Below are 26,499 nucleotides of genomic sequence, written 5' to 3'. Positions count from 1 at the left end.
ATTCATCGCGTTGAATCGACAGCGTTGCTCGTCGGTGAGAGAAATCACTCTGATTGGCTGTTCAGCTTAAACGAATCAGTGCATGACAAGAGAAACGGACGTGAGAAAAGCAAACCAACGAGTAAAGTCAAACACCTTCTCATTTTTCATCTTCATCTCATCTGATCGCTCAAACACACGGATAGTTTCACAGCGACATGTCCATCTGGAGTGAAGCTAAGTGGAGGCTAAATGGTCGTCAGACTCCGCTTTATTTGATGTACGTATCATAACAACGGCTTGTATATCCGCCGTCCTCGGTCTTCCTGTTTCCCCTTTTCTGAATGACGAATACAGACGACCGCGACCTGCTAGTGTGGAGAGTTAATTCATCTCACGCAGGCGCAGAACATGCGTGGTAGTCGGCCGTCGTCTATAGTCTTTACGGTGTGTTTGAGCGCAACTTTTTGGCTGAGACAAAGGCGATGTGAGGCGACACAACTGGTGACCTTTTGGCGCTGCTAGTTCTTTGATGTCGGGTTGGTGTGACTGGGGCTTTTAATCCTTTAACAGAAAAACAAAGGTACACAATACGGATAGGCAAATTGTGGGATTCAAAAATATGAAACTTAAGATCTGCCTCAAATAAAATCAAGTCAATAGATAAGTTCAAAAAGCAGCTTGCAAGAATTAATTTAAAATATACTGCAGTACTGCTTTGGAAGGATAAATTAACTCCAGAAAGGATCTTGGTGCGCTAAGTAGAGCAATAAAGGTTACCGGTGAGCTCTCACTTAGTCAACATCTTCCCAGGAACAGATCTCATCTACGACGATGAATCACAACCAGACTGGATGTTTCCCACTTGACACACATCCTGCAGAACAAACTGCAGGTTTTGATAAAAATCGTCTGACAGTGTCGCGCCACAATTTGGTGGAGTCAACACTTAATAAAAACCATTTAAAACGAGAGTGACTCAAACTTGTAAAAACATCCGCTCTATCTGTCATGACAATCTTTTGCGTAACAAGAGTTATGTCTTTGTCTCTGCATTGTTTTGGTTCCTCGATGAGTGTTTTGCGGTCTGGGTGGAAAAAGAAAAAAAAGCAACACAATAATGGCGGGTAGAGATGTTGGCGAGGGAGAATCTCATTAGGCCGCACACTACTACTGCAGCTGCTACCGCTCAGCGAGAAACGCCTGACATCTGGGCAACGTTAGTGCAACCACATGGCCGAACTTAGCGCTACGTCTGCGCAAATGAGGAGGGACAGGGAGAAGGGCCAACTGCAGCCCGTCATCCGTCGGACTGACTCGCGGGTCACTGCTTTTACCAGCCCTCGGAGTTATCCAGTCATCCAGGAAAAGAGAGGGGAGCAAGTGAGAGAGAGAGAGAGAGAGAGAGAGAGAGATGAAGAGACTTCCAGGAAAAGAGAGAAGAGGATAAATAAACAAACAAAGCAGGTGGCGGACGTCACTTACCAGGTTCCCCTCTTCTTCCCATCCTTCCACGCTTTCCTGGAGGCCCTGTGAAAACACACAGGCAGAGCAGTAAATCCCCCAATTCAGCGCTGCAGGGACGAGTAGAGAACAACCGAGCATCACTTTGCTGTTTCACTGCTGGAGGTCATGTGTTGCCTGGCGTTACGTTTGTGTGAGCTGGCATGGTACTGACATAAAGACAGATCCCGTCACACTCAGAACCAAATGTACTGTGTGATTTTATGCAAGTCTGAACGGACCGGACCTTCAGGCGTGTTTAAGACCAATTCTTGCCTCATTCTGGCTGAACATCAGCTTCATCAGACCCATTCATCCTCTCTGCCTGGGCTTCATCCAGCCACCTTCCTCTGACCCTGCAGCGATGCAGCTGGTACCTCCACCTTTTCCGGTAAAACAATTTTCTTTTCCGTTGACGGAGAAGTCTGGTAAAGTTGTGAGAAATAGCAGGAGGGATGTTGTAGTGAAACCAGGAGATGATGTGGCCAGAGCGAGAGTCTCAGACCTCATGCTACTACAAGACCATGAATCATCTCTACACTCCGCCGCTGATCTGCGTCAGCGTGTGTCCGGTAATTTAACACAAGTATTGTTTTAGGAGATGGTACAACTGGCTAAACTTAAAAAAACAAATCACAGGTTTCTCCTCTCAGAAAGATCGTCCACCGCTCCCCGTTAGCTTAGCAACTATAACAAGGCACAACAGGCCAAGCTTTGGATTTCTCCACATGTTGAGGCTGTATGCACGGTGCTGTAGTAAGAAGGTTATACTCTGTATTTAAAGAGTTTTGCGGGTCATGACTTGTGTTGCTTGTCCAAGTATGATTTTATGCATCTAAACTACGGTGACCAGACGTCCCAGTTTGTCCCAGATTGTCCCGGTTTCAAGCTAGATGTCCGGAGTCCCAACAAATATCTGCAATACACTCAAATGACCAAATTGTCCCGGTTTTCACCATACTTAAATTAATGACAATATTATATTTATATAGACGGTTATCATGTTCTGTCCCTCTCATGAATTCATTTGTGCTCACAAGATAAGTATTACAGAGAGCCAGCACAGTGCACTCCGCTGCAGTCTCTTACTAGAGTGATGTTGCACGCTGTCAAGCGACAATAACACACAGACACGGCAGTCACGGCGCTGGGCGTCCCTTTAGGTTCGGGCAACATATAGGCTTGTCGCAGTAGTCGGCGTTACACGGTGGTCGGGCACACACCGATTATACATTACGTGTCCACCGTCCCCACCGTTGTTTTGCTTTTTTTTTTACAGAAATAAAACCCATTTAGTTGATTTTGGCGTATCAGCGCCGTGTTATCAATACATAGTCGGACGACGGACGCTACGGACTGGAAGTGAATGCATCTGCTCCGTACGGAGTCTCAGCTCAGAGGTGTGCTGAGCAGCTGTCATATTTCACACACGGGATGAAAGAGAGTTGACAGACAAGACGATGTCCGAGGATTTGGTGTCGAAGAGAAAAGCAAAAGTATTTCAGATTTAAACCCAATGCTAATGCTACACCATAACGTTAATGAGGTAATCGCCGCGCGGAGGACGGAGCGGTCACAGCCGGTGTGGAAACCTGCAGCAACGCTGCGAAAGCTGGACCGGAGAGGCCAGACACACCGCTACCTGACGTCAAAGATCAAAGTAAGCGCGCTACACATATTGAGCGCCGTCTTTTCTTGAAAAATATCTGGTGTAATCGGTAACACCGGTGTTGTCACAAGTTTATTAACCGGTGAGAAAATGTCCTCACCGTCTAACTACTTAAAACGTACTACGTTTGTAAAGTGAAAAAGAAACCGAACATGAACTAACAGCTTAACTACATCGCCGCGGATGGGTTTACATCGTAGTTAATGGAGAGCCCACTGCGTCTCATACTGGTGCTAACGGGTGCTTTGTGTGGTGGTATCACACACCGATGGCCTTAACAAAGCCTCTGTATTTGATGCCCTGGGAAAGAGAACAGCCTGTTTATATTCAAGACCATTTTACAGGATTTCTTTCATAACGAGTCAGGTTGTCAAACAACATGAAGCTAATGACGAAGCTCGCTACAGACGTCATTTCAGCAAAACCTACAGGTCGCCTGCCAGAATTGTGCTTTTGTTAGCCGCTGTGTGAAAGACCTATTGTTTCTAACATGTGTTATCATTATCATTGTAAAATGCACGTGTGAGGCAAGAAAGCTTGACAGCTAAAACAACAAACCGAGGCCTGAAAGCCTCCTGTAGGTTAACACCTCACTTACTTCTCTTTCTTCCCATGTGCCCATCCCCTCCCTCCCACTCACTCATGAAACCCACTGAAATAGGAACCATACTGGGTGCTGTTCCTGATGCTAAGTGCTTCTGGCTGCAGACATGTTTTCCCTATTGTCATTATTGGAGTTGTTGTAGTGGCCTAATCACTTCCTGACTCTGCCAACCCTTTCAAAAGAGAGTACGATGGTGCTCCTCCACCTCCCTCTACCGTCTACCTCTCCCTCTTTCATCCCTCCTTCAATACGCTATCAATTACTATTCAAGAAGTAGCATAAAAAAAGAGTTAACTGCTGCCCAATCTACGGTGTACTATTGAACCAGAAGTACTGCTACCTTCTTCTTCTTTATCTGATTGACGCCAAACTTTGTCGGCAACCAGAAGAAACCATTTTAAACGAAACAATGGAGAATGAGTACAGCTGTGCAGCTACTGACTCTCATTTAAAATTGATGTTTGAACAATTTTAATCATTTAACACCTCTACACCTTCAAACCTCAGACGCAGACGCCAGCCGCAGCATTTATATTAACAGTCTCCATATTCCATAGTGGGTTTTACTTCCTCTGATTGAGCCCCTGCAGCCATAAACAGCAGCGTGGAGCTGTTCTGCTGGGGGGGCCTGAGAGGAATGTGGAAGGGAGTGGCAGGATGGGGAGGAAAGACAGCAGGGGGTAGAAATGACATGGGAGGGACGGAGGAGGAGATGTAGCGCAGTTAGACTGGAGGGTCCCGGAGGAAAGATGGTGGAGACACAACAAAAGAAAAAGGGAGTCAGTAAGGGATGGATGAGCGGCTTCACAATCCCTTAAAAACCCTTGTACAACATGGTGATTTAACTCCTCAAGCAGGGATATGCATTAGAAGATATGGGTCACAGGAGGGGGTTATGCCTGCTCTACCTTTATTTGAGACATAAAAGGAAAGCCGGCGGCATGCTGACAAGTCGGTCGCCAAAACGCCGGAGGAGCGGGCGTCAGAGTGACTGAAACGTGGGAGCGTGATTGGTCCTGTGTGGCAGGGTTGAGGGGGAATGGAGGTAGGGCGATGACAAGCTGATGTAGGGCTGGATCGACTGGAGGAATTAATGGGAAAAACAGCAGCGCTGGAGAACAGAGCGTAATGTGTGTGTGTGTGTGTGTGTGTGTGTGTGTGTGTGTGTGTACGTCAGTGTGCAGAGTATAGGTCAGATTCCTATTTCAGGAGCGAGAGCAGTGAGTGAACGTTTATACCCACTGAGATACAGACAAACAAACACACATGATGTGACTCAGGTGTCAGTCTTGACTTCCTGCGTCACGGTGGCACGCCGGGGGTCAGAAAATGTCACACCGAAATAGAAACAGTGTGTACGTAAGAGAGAGAGTAAAAGATAGTCTGGAGGAACGTGTTTTACTAGACACAGTGATGGGCTGTATCTCCTTAGAGGTCAAAGGTTATCAACATCAAAAGAAGGTTATACAACTCAAAAGCTCCATTTTTCTGGGTGATCGGTTGGTTTATACCTCAGGGGTCAGCCACATGCGTCTCTTTAGCTCCTCTCTAGAGGCTCCCTGTGGATTTATAAAAATGGAAATGAATAACTGTTTTTTGTTTACATTTTCATTTTTATTTATCATTGTTGTAGGTCTATGGTACGACGGTACGACGGAGTATTAGGGCCACGTTGAGGAAAAAAAATAAATCGGAGATTTCAGGAATAAAGTCATAATATTATAAAGTAGTAATTTGACATGTTTTTTTTTTTCTCGTAAAGCTATGACTTTATTCTCGTAATATTACAACTTTTTTCTTGTTAAGTTATGAATTTATTCTGAAAATCTCAGATTTTTTTTCCCCTCAATGTGGCCCTAATACTCCGTAGTACATTGTCTCTTTGGCCCTCACTGCATTAGACTTATATACTATATACTTAGACTATAAACTGTGTTACCTTCATCACAATGCTCAAATGTTTTGCGGCTCCAGACAGATTTTTTTTTTTGCCTAAAATGTCTCTTTTGATAGTAAAGGTTGCTGACCCCTGGTTTCTACAGCGTAAAGACAGATGGGAGGATGACAAAGGAGCAGGAAGAGAGGATTGAAGACAGAAAAAAACAAGGTAAGTTAACAGATGCAAAAAGAAAGAAAGAAAAAAGATGCAGTGCGGTGCAGAGACGGAAGGACAAGTGCTGAACGAGGAAGTCGTCCTTCACTCTTACAGGTGTTGAAAAACTCCCAAAGAAAGAAAGATGGACCTCCACAACCGTCAGACAGTTAGGAGAGAAAACTACATCCTGTGTGGATAGATCTCTCTGAGGGAATACGGAGACACACGCATACACACACAGTGGCGGAGGAAGTACTAGCCTACTAATCTTTACTGAAGTAAAAGTACTAATACCACACAGTAAAAATACTCTGTTACAAGTAAAAGTCCATTGAAAATGTTACTTAAGTAAAAGTATGTAAATAAAATCAGGAAAATGTACTTTAAGTATTAAAAGTAAAAGTACACTGTACACCTGTGACTGTTATACTATTATATATTATATCATTAGATCATTATTACTCATGCATTAATGTAAAAGCAGGATTTCACTGTTGTAGTTGGAGCTCATTTTGAACTATTTTGTATAGGACTGCAACTAGTGATGATTCATTCACTACTACACACTATTCATGTGTTCGTACTGGGAAGCTGATTCACCTCAAAAATAATTATCCGCTGAGTTACTGACGTCTCTTTCTCAATGTAAGTTTATGGGAAAAAGTCTTTTTGGGTCCAATGGCATCACGTGCCGGACACGGAAGTTGCAGTACCGCTGTTTGGCCACTACGAAGAAATTAGCATCAACGACCGGCGCTCTTCTTTGGCGGGCTTGGCTTAAAAACCCACACATCCTTCCTTCTTTCTTTCTTCTTCTCTCAAAACATCCAGAGCAACAGTTTCTCCAGTGAGAATAATGCATCTCAATACGCTCCCTACATCTCCACCACCTTTGGTCTCTGGAAACACACACATCCTTCCATCTGCTCGGTCTGTTTCCTCGTAGCCGCGGCTCGACTTGATTTAGCTACTGTGACATTTCTCGCAAACAAAAGTTCTCCCACGGAACAAAGCGCAGGATTGATGGAAGGACCCCCTCTTCCTCCTTCTCCTCCTCTTCTCTCTTCTTCTAGGCCCCATTTTGTTTAACCCAACAACTGGGAGCAATAAGGAGCCAAATGAAAATAGCAGAATGTGATACTCCGTATGCACGACCACAGGACTTACATCCATCTATCCATCTACTACCCCTTGCGTATCCCCCCCCCCCCGATACTCCTCCTGCAACGGGGGCAAATTGAATTTAACTGGAGAGGAAGAGAAAGGTGGGTGGGGGTGTGGAGAGGAAGGGTGTAAGTGGTGAAGGTCAAATTCTTGCTTCCATGTTAGCTGGAGGCAATGTGTCTCTACGGCATCATTTCTTTTTCCCACTTGCACTGCGACCGGCTCTAGGTCGGCTTGGAAAGGCTCGGGGCGAAGGTGCTTCTCGTGGCCGTAGACAAAGTGTCAGCGGGGCGGACTGTCCTTAGTGCGCCCCAACCGCGTCGTGCCCCCAGGGCGGGGCTCGGCCCACGTAAAAGGCGCCAGGGGTCTGCGGCGATGTCTGCAACCCACCCGACCCGTCTCGAAACACGGACCAAGGAGTCTAATGCACGCGCAAGTCAGAGGGTGCAAGCAAAAAACCTGTGGCGCAATGAAAGTGAGGGCCGGCGTGCGGCGGCTGAGGTGGGATCCCGGCCCCGTGGGGTCGGGCGCACCACCGGCCCGTCTCACCCTCACCGTCGGGGAGGTGGAGCGGGAGCGCGTGCGATAGGACCCGAAAGATGTTGAAGAGAGGTTAACGTCACGCTGCCGTAAAGTGGTATCGGTGCCGTTGTATCGGAGCTATTTTGCGAGTACGAGTACATGAGCACAGTATCCGACCAGATACCGGTATCGGTGCATCCCTAGATTAAACAGATTTTGACTAAAAGAATGTTAAATCTTGACTCAAGAGTTATTGATTATAAACGTACATCAGTTGTTTAAATTACAAAGTAAGTTGTTTTTACTATTTGTGATTTTATCTATTTGCTCATGACGAGACGTCTAAGTCAATTGCTATCATTGAACTTGTTTACTGTTACTGAGAGATGTAATCGGGAGGATTCCCTTCTTTCAGCACAGCTGTGAAACTTCCTCATCTGAAACACAACCACTTCTCCCGCTCCGTCAGCGCTTCCCTTCGTCTGTCCAACTTTCGCTCCAATAAGATGGGGGACACATGCTGTGGATGTAAACAGCAAACGGCAAACAGAAAGAGAAAAAGACAACGGGATGTGATTCACATGGTGGTGATTCATTATCCAGCTGTCCCGCGTCTCTCTGCTGCCCCGGGTCAGCCCGGGTTCAGACTCGCGGTCTCCCAGTGGGTGCCATCAGATAACCAGAATCAAACAGGAAGGAACAGTTACCTGTAATCCAACCGCATCCCATCAAATCTCCTCATGTTAGCAATATAGATTTAATAAAGATCTGCACCACATGTATGCAAGGTGTTTACATTATCCCATAATATCCAACATCGGACTCAACCATTATATACACTAAATGTACACGTATATAATTCACCTCACTGACTGACTGATGAAATGTGGTTAGAGAGAGAGATGCTACACAGTAAACATCATCTGTGTTTGGGGAAATAGGAAGCCGAGAACACATCGGTACCAAGTCCACCTTCCTGTTTTACTTTCAGCATCAAGTGTTGCGTGACGGCCGAGTGGGCGTCTGTGTGTGAGGCTTTCTGAGAGTGTATTTGTGTGAGGAGCATGGACGCCTATTTCATGCCCGTGCGAGTGTGATCAACGTATAGTTTTCTAGACACGCTCCGTCAGGGCTGAGTGACGCTGCTGTAAACCTGCGTGTGTGTGAGTGAGTATGCATGCATGCTCTTACAGCTGCAGGGTTGTTTAGGTGTTTATGCCTGTTGCATTATTCATTCGGTTCCTAATGAACGAAAAAGCTCATTGTGCATTTATTTGGGTTTCTATAATCTCTGACAGTTCATTCGTGGTTTTGGTGCGACAGAGCTTTGATTATGTGTTTATATTTGCTTGTGAGCACGCACAGGTCGGGAAGAAGGAGACCTCGGCTGTTGTGATGTCCGGCAGGTGGTTTGCGTTGAGTGGCAGGCGAGTGCTGAAAGGCTGCCTGGGTAGTCACTGTGTGTCACAGCTAATGAGAGGCGAAGGCAGAGACGGGGCCCGCCCCACACGGAGAGACGGACGTAGTCAAAACAATGAGAGCGCTCTGGCAAAACACAGTCAGCACCAGCAGAGCACGGCGAAATGAGAGCAGATCACAACAAAGTGGACCAGGGCGCCCCGAAAGTTCAGCAGCCAGAAGACCAAAGCTTCGTCTTCAGGTGCTGAACAGGCTCAATGTGAGGCAGAACAAAGCTGCGTGAGGATAGAAAAAACAGTTTTCCCCAGCAGATTGTTCAGCTGAGGTGGCGGGCGACCCAGTTCATGACGCATCTCATCTCCTGATTGATCGACTCACATTAAAGTGAACCGATGCTACTTTTAGCCTCTGGCCATATTTATGGTAGAAGCTAAAATGTAGTAGTTAGCACGCTGACTCAGTGATGTCAGTCGTACAGAAATATAAAGTTTAAGTTTGAGAACATTTGCCACCAAAAGCTTCTGCTCATATCTGACCCGTATTTGTACTGAAGTGAGTGAACAATGTGTTTTATTGATTGTGAATGACATTTTTCATTTGTATGAAGCACAATTAGGGATGCACCGATACCGATACCAGTATCGGGTCCGATACTGTGCTCATGTACTCGTACTCGAATAACAGCTCCAATACAACGGCACTGATACCATTTTATGGCAGCGTGACGTTAACCTCTCGTCACCATCTTTCGGGTTCTCGCGCTAAACACCTCCCCGACGGTGCGGGTGAGACTGGCCAGTGGTGCGCACTTCTCCGCGGGGCCGGGTTCCAACCTGAGGCGGCGCGCCGGCCCTCACTTTCATTGCGCCAAGGGGTTTTGTTTGTACCCTCTCGTACGTGCATTAGACTCCTTAGTCCGTGTTTCAAGACGGGTCGGGTGGGCTGTCGACATCGCCGCAGACCACTGGCGCCTTTTACGTGGGCCAAGCCCCGCCCTGGCGGCACGACGCGGTTGGGGCACACTGAGGACAGTCCACCCCGGCTGACAGTCGCACCGGGGGCAGGGGGCCCTGTCCCTCCCCGGCGGGGTGCGGCGAGGCCCGGGCGGGGAGCCCTGTAAAGCTGCGGCCACAAGCCACCTTCGCCCCGAGCCTTTCCAAGCCGACCTAGAGCCGGTCGCGGCGCACCGCCTCGTATTCAGGACTCCCCAGCCTGTCATGTGTCGCTCACACCCTCCAGCTGGCTGTTAACGAGGGTCTTTCGGCACAGAGAAGTACTCGTATCGGTACTCGGTATCGACGAGTACCCAAATGTAAGTACTTGTACTCAGTCTGAAAAAAAGTGGTATCGGTGCATCCCTAAGCACAACTAGGGCTGGGCAATATATCAATATTATATAGATATTGTTACTAGACTAGATATCGTCTTAGATTTTGTAATATGACATAAGTGTTGTGTCATTTCCTGGTTTTAACGGCTGCATTACAGTAAATTTATGTCATTATCTGAACTTATCAGACTGTTCTAGCTGCTTTATTATTTGCTTTTACCTACCTAGTCATTATATCCACATTACTGAGGATTATTTATCAGAAATCTCATTGTGTAAATATTTTATTAGAGAGCCCTACAATGTCGTCACAATATCCATATTGAGGTATTTGGTAAAAAAATATTGTGATATTTGATTTTCTCCATCTCGCCCAGCCTTAAGAGACAACATGTTATTTCTTCTTTCTTCAAATATACGGCACTCACTGTGTGAAAAGGGGAATCTCTTCTCTTCCCTCAAGTCGTTGTATATGGTGAAATTGTTTTAGAGGACAGCAGAGGAAGTCTTCTGAAAAAAGGTGAGCATCCAGCTGTTTGGAGTTCGTTATGAGCACATGTGTGCATGACGATGCCTTAAATGGTTTGACCCCAGATAAACAAACCCTCCTCAACTGCACGTGGACACACACACGCACACTCAGATGTGTGTGTTTGTTGACGCTGGGCATGTTGGCGTGTATGGGAGGAGAGGCTTCGGCACCGTTCGTACAGGCTCCTGGGTGGTAGGGACTGTAACCACAGACGCTGGAATTTGAGCACTCGAGAGGATTTTAAGCGTACAAACATACTTCGCACGCAAATGAGCAAAATCCTCAACACCTCTACACACACACACACACACACACACGCACACACACACACACACACACACCTCTCCTCAATGGCTTCAGCTTGGAAATAGAAATCCTGCACATTCAAACAGTTCGACCATGCGTGATTTGAGCAGCACCGGTTATCGACAAACCTCCTGTGACCAATCGCCACCCTCAGATTTGGGAACCATTGAGCCCCATAAAGAGTAGGAGAGGTGCCCGAAGGCAGTGGACAGCAGCCGTCGGTGCGACATCGAGGTGAGAATGAGGTTTATGTTTGTAGATCATATCAGATTCGGGGCCACCGGTGCTGCGAGGACTTCACCAGGAAGTCCGGAGGTGTGAAATCCAGTCCTCAGGGAGAATAAACACGAGGGGTTAACACATATTGGCACACAGAGCGGGGATCAAGAAAAATACACGGGTCACCTGAAGGAGCATGGGCCGAGATCGCGTCTTGAAGTGCCAGACTTCCTTTAGAACGAGTCTTTAATGTGATGAGCGTCAGCAGCATTAAGTGGTAATCTGACAAGGATATTTTGAAGTGTCGGTTTCGTCCAGTGCCAGTCTATGTCGAATGGTGGTCTATAACAGGATAAAATGCCCTTTTATCTTTGTATCCCTTATCCATTCATAAAATGTGGTTCGAGTTTGACGTTCTGGAACAAGTTAGAGTAAAACCGGAGTTGCCGGGCATGAGGAGAGCGGGGGGCGGGTCTTCCAAGTGTAAAGGAATAAAGAGAAAAGTGCACTAATCACCATGACTTTAAACGAAAACCTGCAGCATTTGTGTGTGTGTGTGTGTGTGTGGCTGTAACAGAAGACAATGTGTGGGGCACGGTTGAGGAAACATGGTGTGAATGTTCAAAAGGGAAGCTTTATCCCAACTAGCCCCTTTTCTTTAACCCTGACAGATCCACCCGCGGCTTTCTTAAAACCAAATTCCAGCCTTGATGCTTCCCTGAGCAATCTCTGCAAATCAAATTCAAATCTCCACCATTACTTCTGTCCTTCTTCCACAGGTGTCTCACCCCTTCATGCCCTTACAGCCCTTACTTTAAACTAGCTCCCTCGCTCTGGTTTCTCTCTCCTCTTCTCTCACACCTGAAACAGACAGGCTAATTATTACAGCCTCTGTGGAAGTCAAGGTGAGAGCGATCTGAACGCTGATCGGGGGTTTATGGGCAACATGGTTGCAGTTGGTCCAGAGGCCGATTACACAGTCGTGACTTGGCGTGGCGTGATGCAGGCGAGAGCCATAAAAACTGACATGCCAAACACTATTGCTTTATACATACAGAAATGAAAGTGGGCCTGTTTAGTACATCAATAATGGAGACCTCGGTGAGGACCTCTGCAGACATGTGGCACTTGACATTACATATATTATCTTCTCAGAGAGGTGAACATGAAATAAATGGATAAGTAAGCAGATATGTGTAGTTGCCATCTAACTGTATTTGCTTTCTCAAAGTGTAAATGCGGTGAGTAATTTGGGGTTAAGTAGCTCGCTCAAGGACAAATTCGACATGTGGTCTGAAGTAGCCGGGGATTTAATCCTGAGCAGACTTTGAACGCCTCATTATAATAACTCAATGGCACCTCCATTAATGTTAGTAGCTCCGTTATTTAGCCAGTCAGGACTGTGCTGCCCACCGGCTGCTAACAGGTAACGTTACTAACTCTCCTCCTGCTGATTTCAACATAGGTTTGTTGTTCACAGTGAAGCATTATCAGGGAAAAATAGGGTGCGTCCTAGTTTTCAGGGTAAGTGTCAAACAAGCCGTGTCTCTGGTCCACAGCAAATTGAAACATGATTCGGTGTGCGTATGCGTCAATGTGCATGCGTAACTTGTCGGAAGTATCACTAATAGGAATCGATATACATGGAGGCATGAGATGCCAAGAAAGCGGACAACTACGGTTCTCTATTCCCATCACTAGCATTTTCCCTGCCTGCCAAAGTGGCAGATCTCCTGATGGCGAGTGCTAATTTCAGACCCTGCTCATACTGTAGTGCGCTGCTTGTTGCCATAATTGTCAGTGTGAACACACTTATGCACTAAAAATAGCAAGTGTAAGTACAAATTGCGACACTGGTCTTAAACACACTCTTGGATTAATTACTCCATCTGACCTTTCTGCCATATAAGCTCGAGTCTACTCCTCTTCCTCGCCACCCTCCAACGCCACCGCTATATTTCTTCTCTACAGTCATTACCGCCATCATTCCACAGGCCCCGGCATACCTGACCTGATCCATCCACTATGTGCCAACACTCTATTGTATCTCGTCTGGTTGTAATTATATCCCAGTGCATAGCCCCCCCCACCCACTGCTCTGCAAATAACATCCAGCGCCATGTGATACACGTGGATCAAGAGTTGCGCAAGGATGTGATTAACAATGTGGAGCGACGCCTAATTAGGCGAACAAGCAGTATAAAAAACATGTTATTTTTCTAAAACAGAATGGTATGTAAATATCTTTTGGATTACTCAACTAGAGGATCTGGAACGAAGTGAATTCTCTGCACACACAGCGTCACGGGCTAAATGGCGAGACAATTTCCATGTTGGAAAATATTCACACGGCTCCCTGAAACAATTCAAACGCCAAAAAATGATGACTGAATACATCTGCAATCTGGGGTCTTGGCTCATTGCTAACAGAACACACATATACAGTATATATATATATACAATATATATATATATATATATGCACACGCACGTCAACTATATGTACACAGCTGTGATGTTGCCAAAGGCCGAACATTTAGAACAATATATTCTGACTTTTCTGGCTGAATTACAAAAATATAATTTGGAATCCAAAATAGCAAGATAAACAATAAAGGGCTATAGGGCACAGCAAAACCGTTATATACAATAGTACCCATTCATAAATATAGTTCCCATCATGTAATAAATGTTTTTTTTATATTTAGGTTCATACATTTTTGATATCGATGATGCCTAAAGTATATATTAAATTTTGGTACTGACTGATACAAAAGCAATACTTCAATACCTTAGTTTAGGGAATAGAAACATTTTCTAAATAAGCCAAACTTGTCAATGCATCAGTGTTTATAACATTGTCTAACAAAAGCAAAGTAATGATTTAGATCAGTAAATAAATAAGAGTTTTCTGTTGGTACTGCAGCTTCAGTATCTAGAATCTAGCATTCACGCTACGGCATCGTCACGATACTTAAGTCACGATACAATCTTATTGCAGTTTTAAACATTTGCGATATGCGTATGAGTATTGTGATAAGATATATTGAGAAGCATTATCTGTTTTCAACTGCAAATTATGCAGTTTTCAGGCACAAAACTTGTCGGTTAAGAGTTAATAACCGGTTAACGAGGGCTGGTTATTGATTAAGAAAAATTTCAAAATTACCATCCCTAGTATCAGTTGATTCGTTAGGTTTTTCTAGCTTCCAGTAGATACCAGTACCTTCACTCTAGCTTTAAGACTGAGCCCACTACGACCTCTGAAACATAGAATAGCAGCTGGGCCCGCTGTCGGGCCGTCGGATTGTTGAGGTTAGAAGAAGTTGATATAATAAAAGGTCGATACTTGACGTCCGTGTATTGATAGAATATTGTCCCGCAAAATCCTGATACTATGCTGTATCGATTTTTTCTCCCACCGTAATATCTAGCCTTAATGAACAGGTGAAACCTTGGATAAAAAAAAAACAGCAATCAATCAAAAGCATGAAACTCAGGCTGAATTCAACTTGACTTTATTATCACAGTCAACAGACTGATAGCATCATGTCATCTGAGCGGCCGCTGCAGCCGGCTGGGACGTGAACTTACGTCAGCGCTGTTGCTTCTGTGACGTCTCGTGAACTCTTTGGGATTTCAAAACGAGAGGTTACCAACTGCTTCTTTTAAAGATGATCATCTGTTTATTTCAAAGGCTTACACGTACAGTACAGGTGTGTGCAAGGAGGGTATAATTTCATAGTGCCTCGAGATACGATGCCATCACTGCAGGGTCTCTGAATGTCCCCTCGCTCTCCGTTACCGCTGTAACCGAACCCATGTCCCCTTTCAATGCTGCGTGATTCAAGTGTAGCGTGTCGTATGTGTGTGTGTTGTGGAGCTGCTCCTGTGGCAGGTGCAGACTTGCCCCAGCGTGAACTTTATGGGAGGAGGTCACGCGTCACTTTATCTGATTGGTGGCGTCCATATTTGGTCCAATCAGCTGCTCAGGTTTCCCGGGGTCCGAACATGGCTGGGATGGCTGTCGAGCCTTTGACACGTCGGTAGATGGACTGGGATCAGTCTGATGTTACAGGCGGTTGTGAGTTTACATTCAACCATTCATCTACCCATAATATATAACAGCATTTTCAATAAATATCCGTTAAGGTATGTAGAGTTTTGCATTTCTCTGGGGCAGATGGCCCGAGAGACATGTGTGTGTGAGAGTATTTACGGTGTGTGTGTGTCAGACTATGTTAGTTTGTGTGCCGTGACAGCTGCGACTGTGATAGATGGCTGACACAGCTGATATGTCTGATAGCCTTCATGTGCAGTAATGAAAGTTAAACACAGCTGGGAAGCGCATGACAGAGGTATGTGGCCGTTCATTGCTGTTGACCAATCACATGTCTGTATCAGAGTTCATAACGTGGTGACCTTGCATAAGGGTCGAGAGGGAAAAGATAGTGGACCACAGCTGCAGAGAGAGAGAGAGAGAGAGAGAGAGAGAGAGAGAGAGAGAGCAATGCACGGGCCATCATTTAGCTCATTTCACTCAACACACGCTCATCTAACGCCTCATCCAAAGTCAGTCATGTCACCTTCATTTTGCTCCATGTTTACTGTTTGATGAAATGGGGATTTTATTCTTTCCACCCAATGTGAACGCTGACCAGCCTCCAGCTCTCCTGCTGTATCTGGTTCTCGCCAAGCTACCTCACTTCTCATCTCGCCAACAAATGAGTCAACAACAGCGGGAAAAAAAGGAGGGAAAGATGGTTCTATATAGCAGAATTTGTCCTGGTCAGTGATAAAAGACATGAGGCGCTGACCCAAAGCCCCAGTCCAAAGGCTAATCAACGTTTGGAGTCACCCTGATGTGCCGCACTAGAACGTCTTCAGGTTTCAGCGCCCGTCTGCCAGGCGAAGTGGAAGAAAAAAAGCGCTTGCGGTCGTATAACGCCCTTCTGACCGACAGACAGGTTCTTGGACCGAGCCAGAGTCCCAGATCAACGGGTGTTGTGGGTAAAATGATACATCAGTACAAGAAATAAATGTTGCGGTCAGTGAGAAAGTGATTTAAGGCCCCTTGCCATCCGCTCCAAGTGGCAGCGCTTTCAAAATGTTTCATATTTTTTATTCACGGGATGGGGGCTGTCTCATAAATCGGTCAGAGGAGGTTTATATAGCAAAGCTGACTATGTGAGGTTTTCCCAACAATGGAGGCTTTGTCTGCATGCACCTGACTGTAGCTGAGCCAATGTGGCCTTAAAACCAAACTCAGTGAAATGGCTCTAACAGCACACCTCTCATCAACCTTCTGTTGAAGCCATAAAAATACCCTTTTTTTTTAACTGATCCATTGTTGTAGAAAATCAAAGTGCAACACATGTTTTAGATGCTTGTTTTAATAAATGCAAGATCAAGCCTCAGGTTTTTTGGCAGGGAACGCTAACAGGACCTAATAATCTGTTCTGGCTGTCGGAGAGTACAGCAGAGGAGGAGCAGGTCAAACCTAAAGCACCTGTTTATGACGGCGGAGTGCAGAAGAATTCCTCATTTAAACTCGTGATAAAAAAGCGTGAGAGACTGGCAGTTTTCCAAACATACAGTCTGCTTATAAACCTCAGCATAGCCCATCCTACTCCTAACTGTACTGGTGGAATAAACATAAACTATATATGCTTTCTTGCCGAGAGTTAGGCTCTGTTTAGACCTGGTATTAACATGCATCCTCTGGAAATCGGATCACAAGTGGACAGCTTTAAGTACGTTTGTTCACACCTGGCATTAAAATGCGTCTTTGGTGGCCACTTGTGATCCGATCTCACTTCCCCGCTCCGTATGCAAATAAACACGCAGTAAACACACGGCTAATATAGCAGCTGTTGTGACGTAATATTACATGAATGTCACTATTAATATGCTACATATTCGTGAATTCTGGTACATTATATTAACATCAAAATAAAAGGTTATTGTACCGGCGGTCCCCGGGGACCTTCGTGCCGCCGGCACCGCTGCTTTTGCCAGACAACAGCGGGGTACAGAGCTCCAGAGAGCCGGGGAAGACAGAGAACAGTCGGGCGGGTGTCAGCTCCGCGCAAAGCAGCAGAACAAAAACACAACATGTCTCCAACAGTATGATAATAATGCACTTCCTGTTCCCAGTCTGATAGTCTGTAGATATGTAGCCTATAGATAAGATATATTTTAATAAAATACAGTTGTATGGACAGGTTACAGTAGAGCACAGAGGCCGTTATTATGCTGACAAGCGCCCGTGTCTGCCTGTTTATTCACCTGAGGGGCGCGGTGATCCTTAATGTGGTCCAGGACGCAGAATGTGGTCATATGTGGCCCAGACCACCTCTGAATGTGGTCTGATGGATCCTCCTCAATGCGTCCTGAGTGCATTCACACCTGTACTTAGAGCTGTCCACTTGTGATCGTATCACTGAGGATGCATGTTAATACCAGGTCTGAACAGGGCCTAACTCTCAGCAAGAAAACAAATAAGCGTATTTATCAAAATGTTAGAACATTTTTTTTTTTTTTTAACCCAATCTGTTAAGTCCAAACGTAGGCCTACAAATATTTAGTGCCCTTGAGGTAAGATAAACCTCTGACATAGAAACCCACCATAAGGGAGAGGGGAGCATGAAGTAGCAGCAACATGCACTACAGGTTTAAATCAGAATAAATAGTTAAACACTCGTCCTGCAGGTTTAGATTTCATAACCAAACCACCCCGCAGGAGATAAAAGCACTCTTTGCAAAGTGACAGCAAAAGGGAGGAAGATAATGAATGAATAAAGTGAGGAAGAGAGGGGCAACAGTATGACCCTGGGAAACTTCTCCCTCTTCTTTCTCTCCCTCGGCCTCTCATCCATCCACGCCAGATTCACATCCTGATAGATATTAATGATACAGAGCAACACGAGCCAACTCTCCAGAGCTTGTTTCTTCACTGATCAATGTCCCCTGTCCTCCATCTTAATCAGACTTTATAGAGTTTACCCCCAAGGCCTCCTCCTCACACACAAGCCTCGTTCCCTCTTTTATCTATCACTTGGACCTCAGCACACATGACCTCAGCATCAGCAGGCTGGTATTCAACACTTTCTGTGTGAGTGTGTGTCGGCTTAAGCGTGTAACAAAGTCCGCATGCGACCTCCAGCCTTCAGGTTGGTGGCGCCCATAAATCTGCCTCTGTATTCCAACACAGGTGACCTCTGACCCTCACACATACCCATTCACATGTTCTCTGCAGGCCCGCCTCTCCGGCACACATTCACCCAATAAAAGATAGCCAAGAGATAGACTTTGACAGTGAGAACGGGTGCCAAGTTTCTCCCAGGATCCCTCCTCCGCTGTGGTTGTGTCACACTATATATTCTCACTCTGTCTCTCCACACCTCTCTCCGTCTGACCTCCGGGTTAAGAGCCGGTGTTAGTCTGAGAGGGATCCTCATGTCGCCGGCACGTCTTCCCGCCTGGAGCTCGACTTCCGTCTTCCTCTCACTTTCACTGGCGCACATCTCCGTCTCAGTCACCCTCCTCCTCTTTTCGCTCCTTCGATCTCATATTCGAGACGGCCTGCAGTTGTCCTTTGGTATTCTCAACTCTCGTAAACACCACTTGTCAGGGTGTCACCTTTCACCCATCCTCCACACCCTCCGGAACCGTCCTCACAGCTCAACATACGATACACACCACCACCTTCTCCACATCACCTTACTTAGTAAGAAAACATCCCACTGAGGGGGCTACTGCGTCTGCTTTTAAAAGGATAGTTCGTTTTTATTTCCTTGTCATGCCAAATGTTTGGAAGTCATGGTTCATTTTTATGGACTTGCATCGAGGCCGACACTGGTCTGCACCTCGCTGTGTATGCCTTCTCAAAGTTAGTTATGCCAAAGATTTGCTCCATTTCAGATGGCATTACAAGACACAGCTATATACACTGATCAGCCATAACATTAAGACCACTGACAGGTGAAGGGAATAACATGGATTATCTCGTTACCATGGCACCTGGCATTGGGGGTGGGGGGATATATTAGACAGCAAGTGAACATTTTGAACTTTGTGTTGGAAGCAGAAAAAATGGCTTAGCGTAAGGATGTGAGAGACTTTGACAAGGGCCAGATAGTGCTGGCTAGACGACCGGGTCAGAGCATCTCCAGAACTGCATCTCTTGTGGGATGTTCCCGGTCTGCAGCGGTCAGGACCGACCAAAAGTGGTCCAAGGAAGGAGAAACGGTGAACCGGCGACAGGGTCAGACTCGAGGTTCATTGATACACGTGGGGAGCGAAGGCTGGCCCGTGTTGTCTGATCCAATAGAAGAGCTACTGGAGCTCAAACTGCTGAAGAAGTTAATGCTGGTTCCGATAGAAAGGTGTCAGAACACACAGTGAGGAGCAGTTTGTTGCGTATGGGGCTGCGTAGCCGCAGACCGGTCAGGGTGTCCACGCTGACCCGTGTCCACCGCCAAAAGCGCCTACAATGGGCACGTGAGCATCAGAACTGGACCGCGGAGCGATGGAAGAAGGTGGCCCGGTCTGATGAATCACGTTTTCTTTTACTTCATGTGGATGGCGACGAGTTGGAGGTGTTGACTCGGCCTCCAAATTATCCAGATCTCAATCCGATCAAACATCTTTGGGATGTGCTGCACAAACAAGTCCGATCCACAGAGGCCCCACCACGCAACTTACAGGACTTAAAGGATCTGCTACTGACGGCTTGGTGCCAGATACCACAGCAGACCTTCAGAGCTCTAGTGGAGTCCATGCCTCGACGGGTCAGGTGGACCTACTCAATATTAGGCAGGTGGTCATAATGTTGTAGCTGATCGGTGTATACAAATAAAACCCACGTTTTAATAAACTGGAATCATCCCTCAGCCCTGCCGATCTAAAAATCACAAAGACAAATAATTCCTATAGACAGAGACCACAGTGAAGAGAAACAAAGCATACATCCAAAGAACACCCAAACCCTCTCCTTGTGTGCTGCCCACCAAGACTAAACACATCCACCAGGCCTCCAGGCCTCCAGCGGACTGTGTGTGTTTGCGTTGGTGCCACAAGACATCACAACAAACATCCCCATGGGGAACTGGAGCTTGTGTGTTATGATGGGAATGGATACCACAAAACGAAGGCGACTTCCTTTTCCCTTCGGCTCCTCTATAACAGCGTAAGATGACAGATATGAAAATATTATGCTGAGCTTTTATGAGTCTTTAACAGTGTTTGGATACGGGGTGGTGCATATAAAAAGGGAAGCCTGAGGGGAGGTGGGCTGACTTCACTTTAACGAGGGATACAGTTGGACCGAGTTTGCTACTGCGTTGTCAATAGATGCACATTTCGCACACGCACACGCACACGCACACGCACACGCACATGCAACAGTTCATACTCAACTTTCAGAGTGGACCGATTGGCTGCACGGTTGTTCTGCCATGCTGCCAGACATCATTGTAGAAATAAACACAGAGAACATGCTTAGAATAATTCACCAATACATAAATATTCCAGGGAGGGAAACACAATTGCTTCCAGGTGCCATTCACAGATCCCACCGCCGTTCAACTGCGTCGCTGCTAACTATCCCCGACCCCACGCTTCACGTAACGTATCAACCGTAATGAAGAGTTTCCGTCGGTTTCTCCAACGGGAGTTGAAAGTGACATGAAGAATGCGGGTTTTCCATATTTAAACTGTGTGTTATTCTCACTCTGCACATAGAAAACACACGAAGACAGAAGCAGGCGCTGCCACAAGTTGCAGCTCAAAACCCTGATGACATTAAAAGATTGATTAATGACGATGTGGATAAGAGACCTGACTGGACAGAGGTGAGAATCTAACAAAAGTGACATGAGCTTGCCATGCTGTTACCATGCCAACGTGTAATTTGCCACGCGACCTGGACAAAGAGGCCTCACACACACACACACTATACAATCATGTAACAGTTTGGGCCTGAAGCGCCTCACTTTTTCTCATTTTTCAGTCGTTTCTCTTGTTCCCTGCGGTCGGAAATGTCTTGTTTCCTTAATGGTTTCCAGTAAAGTTCCCAGAGTCCCCAGCGTATATATATCCAGCCGCCATCCTCCAGGGGGGAGTCTCCTCCGTGCGTCTAATTAGCTCCTACATACATACACAGCGGTGTAATCAAGACATGTACTGCTGAGCCTCATACCGTCTCAAAACTCAGACTTGATCCGGGATAAAACCCTTGTGGAACGACCGTCTTAAGCGGGTTCGTAAGCAGAGCAGAACGCCCTCCATTTCTGCATCTACATATGAATGCTGTTAAGAGTCAAATTTGCCAGCTTCAGAAAATGTGACTTTAATGTAAGCCATCAAATGTGTGTTTAATGTTCAGCTACTTGTCTTGCGAGCCGTCTCAGCAGGCTCTCTCCCTACGCTCCACTGTGAGGAGGAAATATGGAGCTCAGATCAAATGAACATTGAGACTGTGTGGGTTGTGGTTTGTCTCCCAGTACAGTACCCAGCTTGTGTGTGCGTATATGTATTTCCTATCGTTCCAGTCTGGGGGGCTCCAGCAGCACACCCAGCCCCTCATTAACCACATGCCCTGCTGAGGGAGCTCCGTTTCTGGGCTTCACCTCTGTGGAACCCTGGGTAATCACCACCCAAGGGCATGAGCCAGCCCGCCGCACCGCTGCAGAGTCAACCAGCCGTCGTCTAGCATCAGGTCGCACCTCTGGGACCCCGGTCACAATAGCGCTAACTGTTGGCATTATAATGAATGGGTATTTAATGGCAGTGAACAGAGAAAGACATTAGGTAATGTAGGGATTATTAGGGTGGGTTATTAGCAGCCATCCATGGTGCTTTGGTTCAGTGGGGCCAGCCCAGCTGTTAGGAAACACACACACACACACACACACACACACAGTGTGTTTAGGACACATTATATGAGGCCAGACTGACTGACTATAGAGGGGAATCCATGTCAGGAGAAGAAAGGGAGTCCTCATAATTTTCCACATTTGTTACTGCCAAAAGGTGCCTGGAAATTTGGAGTACAAAAGTAAGGAAATGATTTTGTGCCGGAGGTCTTTCTATTCATCATCGAGCCCGTTCATTTGTCAGCAAGTCATTTACTCAATGCTTCGAGGTTTTCCTCTTAAGGATCATTTTTAAGTTGCTGTAATTGTTCCGTTTCCATTTTTTTGTTAATAACAAAAGTCACCAATCTTCTTTTTTTTGGTACGGTATGCAGTCGCACCTGCTTCTTCCTGTGCTGACTCTTTGTTGATGGATTCCCCTCATTACGGCTCTGCGGGCTCCGCAGTCATGCAGTTGCACTCGAGGCCAGCGTCGCACGGTGCAGCTGCGCGGTCAGCCAGGTGGTCGCCGTAGCATTCAGGATGTCTGTGTCTTACACTTGATGCACAGGAAACACTTCATGATACATGCTGAAGCAGAGATATGTATACTGTATATACATGTGTGTAAGGGATAATGTACAGCGACCCGGTCATTGCTGTGACATAAACCCCTGACAGGGAAATAATTTGTGGTCTCAGACTTGGTCTGCCAGAGTCCGACATCCGAACTACGCCCATAGCAACGGTCTGTTATAAAGAAATAACAGACCATAGAACGCCGTGATTGACCAATCAGAATCGAGTATTCAACAAAGCCGTGTAATAAATAACATTAAAGCTTCAGTAGTCAGTATATATTTTTGGCATCATTGGGCACAAATTCCATAATAACCTTTCAGCATATTGTAATTCAAGTGTTCTGAGAGATAACTAGATTTCTGCTCCTCCTCATGGCTCTGTTTTCAGGCTTTAGAACATCTAGCCCGTTACGGGAGACTTTGACCAATCACAGCTCATTTCATTGAGAGAGTGTTCCTATTGGCTGTGCTCCGGTCATGTGACCAGAACTTGGTGTTCCTTCACCAGATTTTACAATGGCGGCGACGGCGTCACAAACTTTCTCATTTTACAGCTAAACCGTGCACTACAAGATGATCCTGAAAACATCTGAGGAGAGAAATAGGCATTAACGTAACATAATATTGATTCATATTTGATCAGCGCTGCCTAGTTTGACTGTTTGGTCGGAGTTCAGAGTGATTGACAGCCGGCTCTCATAGACGGCAGATGGACAGCAGACCTCAGATCAGCTCTTACTGCTTGTTTTCCAACAGTCTGTGAAATCTTGCAGATGCCGTTAGGAGCACCGGAGGACACAGAGGACACATGATTTTTTTCAGGTTACCTGTTTCATTTACTTTTTTAAATCATATTAGCTCCAATCTGGCCTACTTCAGCTTTAACGTGCTACAGGAACACTGTCTGATCGGTTGCTGTTTTCCTGTTGCCTCACCAGTGTGTTTCTCACTGCGAAGAAATTTTCCTGATGGTGTCAATAAAACGAGTATAAATATATAAGTCTGTCTTCAATCTGGCTTGTTTTCACATGTTGATATAATATGTCATGTTTCCTGATGTTGGAATGAAATGAAGCATGGCGAATAAAAGTGTAATAAATCTTTTGATCTTTTATTAAGTTGGTGGGAGTTTATTGTGGACATCAAAAGGCAACACAATCATGTGTTCCACACTTGATGTATTAACATGATTTATTGGGATATTTATTTCTCTTTGCTGCGTGCAGGTCTTGCACCCCCACATAGACAAGAACTGACCCTCTTACACAGCCCCACACAACACACACGATTGCACGGGCGGGTGCTACGTCTTGTGGCCCAGATCTCCTCCACTCAGATCCATGCTGTGTGTACCAATCCCGCCGCACTCTCTGCTTCTTTCATCTGCAGAGTCCAGATCCTCTCAGCTCATTTCACTGCAAAAACAGCCTCAAAACTCACTTTGAAGAGCTTCCAGCATCCCCCGGGTCCTTATACGGCATGACTCACCGCAATGACACGAGTACCTGCTACGAGCCTACTCACACAGACTTTCACACGGGATACACTGAGGCGGACATATTCCACATGCTCTTGTATCGCACAGGCCTACACATCACATGCATATCTTCCAGTTGTGCAGGCTCACACCGCGCTAACATGCACACACTGAGGTGCGTCGGTCCTGCGATGTATCAGTGCGAGCAGGAAAGAGGAAATAGTGAGTGTAAAAGCAAATAGCCTAGAAGTGCACGTCTCAGGTTAACGGAGTATGAGGTTTCCTCTGCTGCGGTATACACAGACTATCAAGTTGTCTAAACTTCCAATTTCTTTGATGTTTGTTTGACCGAAGCAGCGGACTGGGCCACTGTGCAGCAGTCCCTGAAGAGAGTTCAGGGACCATATGTGTGTTGTGATGTGTTTTATATATGCTTCAGTAATCCATCTGACACCGACACACTGTACAGCCATGAGGAAGGTTTACTTCCCTTTATTCAATAGTGTTCTGAAGTCACCGATGCCGTAAACACCGGGCAGAACAGAGGCAGCCGTTGATTCGATAACCAGCGTGTTTGCCATATGCAGACATCTGTGAGGACTTTTGATTTTCACGGTAGTGGAAAACAGCATTTATGTCACAGGGAGCGTCACCTTTTTCCACTTAGGACTGTGTTTGATAGGCATCTCTATTACAGCACTGTGTGGATGTATACATACTGAATGTGTGTTTCTTCCCGACTTCCTCTCCATATTTCCCTCTCTCTCTCTTGTCATGACATACACATGACTGTTATTCTGATTGGACACAAAATAAAGAAAACTGTGCTCATATTAATGTTCTCCAACCGTCTAAACCAATGAAAGAGACTGTTATCAGGGAGTACATGATTTCATATTAAAAATGAGAACATAATAGGGGTGTGACGATTCACTAAGCTCACGATACGATACCATACACGATATTGGGTTCACGATCTCGATACGAAATGACAATAATTTTAACAAAACTTGAATGATGAAAATATTTGACTGAAAAAGTAGCCTTTTATTAAAAGACATAAAATGAAAAAAATGCTGTTGTTTGCTTTATAGTTCCATTTTTATGGTATTAGTCCTTCCTCCTGTCCTCTGTCCTCCTGTCCTCTGTCCTCCATCAGTCAGTAACAGTCCTTCCTCCTGTCCTCTGTCCTCCTGTCCTCTGTCCTCCTGTCCTCTGTCCTCCATCAGTCAGTATCAGTCCTTCCTCCTGTCCTCTGCTGATGTCACTCACACTTTGCTTGTGTAAACATAGCGGCGGATGATGAGAGACAGCAGACAGAGCAGATTGAAACGTTGCTTTCCTTCCTGTTTAACCGTTTCATCGTGTTTATGGTTGTTGAACAGGTGTAATAACGTATGTTGGCTTTACACTTGCAGAGTTTTATTGCACTTACAGCAACGGGCATAGCTGTCAACTCGTCTCCACCGCGGCCTCTCTGATCAGCTCTTAACTGACTGCGCTGTGTGTGTGTGGGCCTATGAAAGGAGGCTACGTCACAGGCGGACATGGCTCTGTGGGTATGACACATGCGCAGTGTAACTGAAATGAGATTTTTTAAAGCCTGAAAACAGAGCCATGAGGAGGTATAGAAATCAGGTTATCTCTCAGAACACTTGAATTACAATATGCTGAAAGGTTATTATGGAATTTTTGCCCAATGATGCCAAAAAATATTCTGCCTACTGCAGGTTTAACTAAATCATAATGACATAGTACATTCACACAAAATTCTGACTGTATCTTGCTGATCACAATATACCTCGAATCCACTCCCTTAGCCTCTACCCCAGTGATTTCAATCTTGTTGGGAGGAATCGCGTGATGAATGCTCTCAGTGCATCTACTGTATGTGCAGTATGTGCTTGTGTTGACTGGTCTTGGGCGGAGGCCAGATCTTCTGGATGAAGAAGAGCAGAGATAGATAACAGAGCTGCCAAATGGCCTCATGAGGTCATGAAGCAGAGAGACGGAGATGAATGCAGAGTCATCCTTCTCTCTCACTGTGAGCCTCCTCTCTTCCTCCTCCTCCTCCTCCCCGGTGGAGGCCGGTCAGGATGTGGAGCGTGAGAGTGTTGACAGAAGAAGATACGGCCGGGACCAAAATTCACAAATACAACTTGACACCGTGTGCAGGGGTTCAAAGGACAAGCACAGAGTTCACATAAATTATTCCCAGCTCGCTCCCGTTGGCCTTTTAGCGG

General features: G+C 45.9%; 1 protein-coding gene across 11 annotated transcripts in view; it reads right to left on the bottom strand.

The window, feature by feature from the left end:
- Positions 1–26,499, bottom strand: part of si:dkeyp-44a8.4 (collagen alpha-1(XXIII) chain) — a 148,269-nt gene that overhangs the window by 40,081 nt on the left and 81,689 nt on the right. For all 11 annotated transcript variants that reach the window (XM_037780778.1, XM_037780781.1, XM_037780773.1 and 8 more), the window contains exon 3: positions 1,465–1,509. In XM_037780778.1, the coding sequence (XP_037636706.1) occupies positions 1,465–1,509 (45 nt within the window). The remainder of the gene's footprint in view (positions 1–1,464; positions 1,510–26,499) is intronic.

Source organism: Sebastes umbrosus, chromosome 9 (assembly GCF_015220745.1).
Source record: "Sebastes umbrosus isolate fSebUmb1 chromosome 9, fSebUmb1.pri, whole genome shotgun sequence".
Classification (NCBI taxonomy): Eukaryota; Metazoa; Chordata; class Actinopteri; order Perciformes; family Sebastidae; genus Sebastes; species Sebastes umbrosus.
This window is presented reverse-complemented; position numbering and strand designations above follow the sequence as displayed.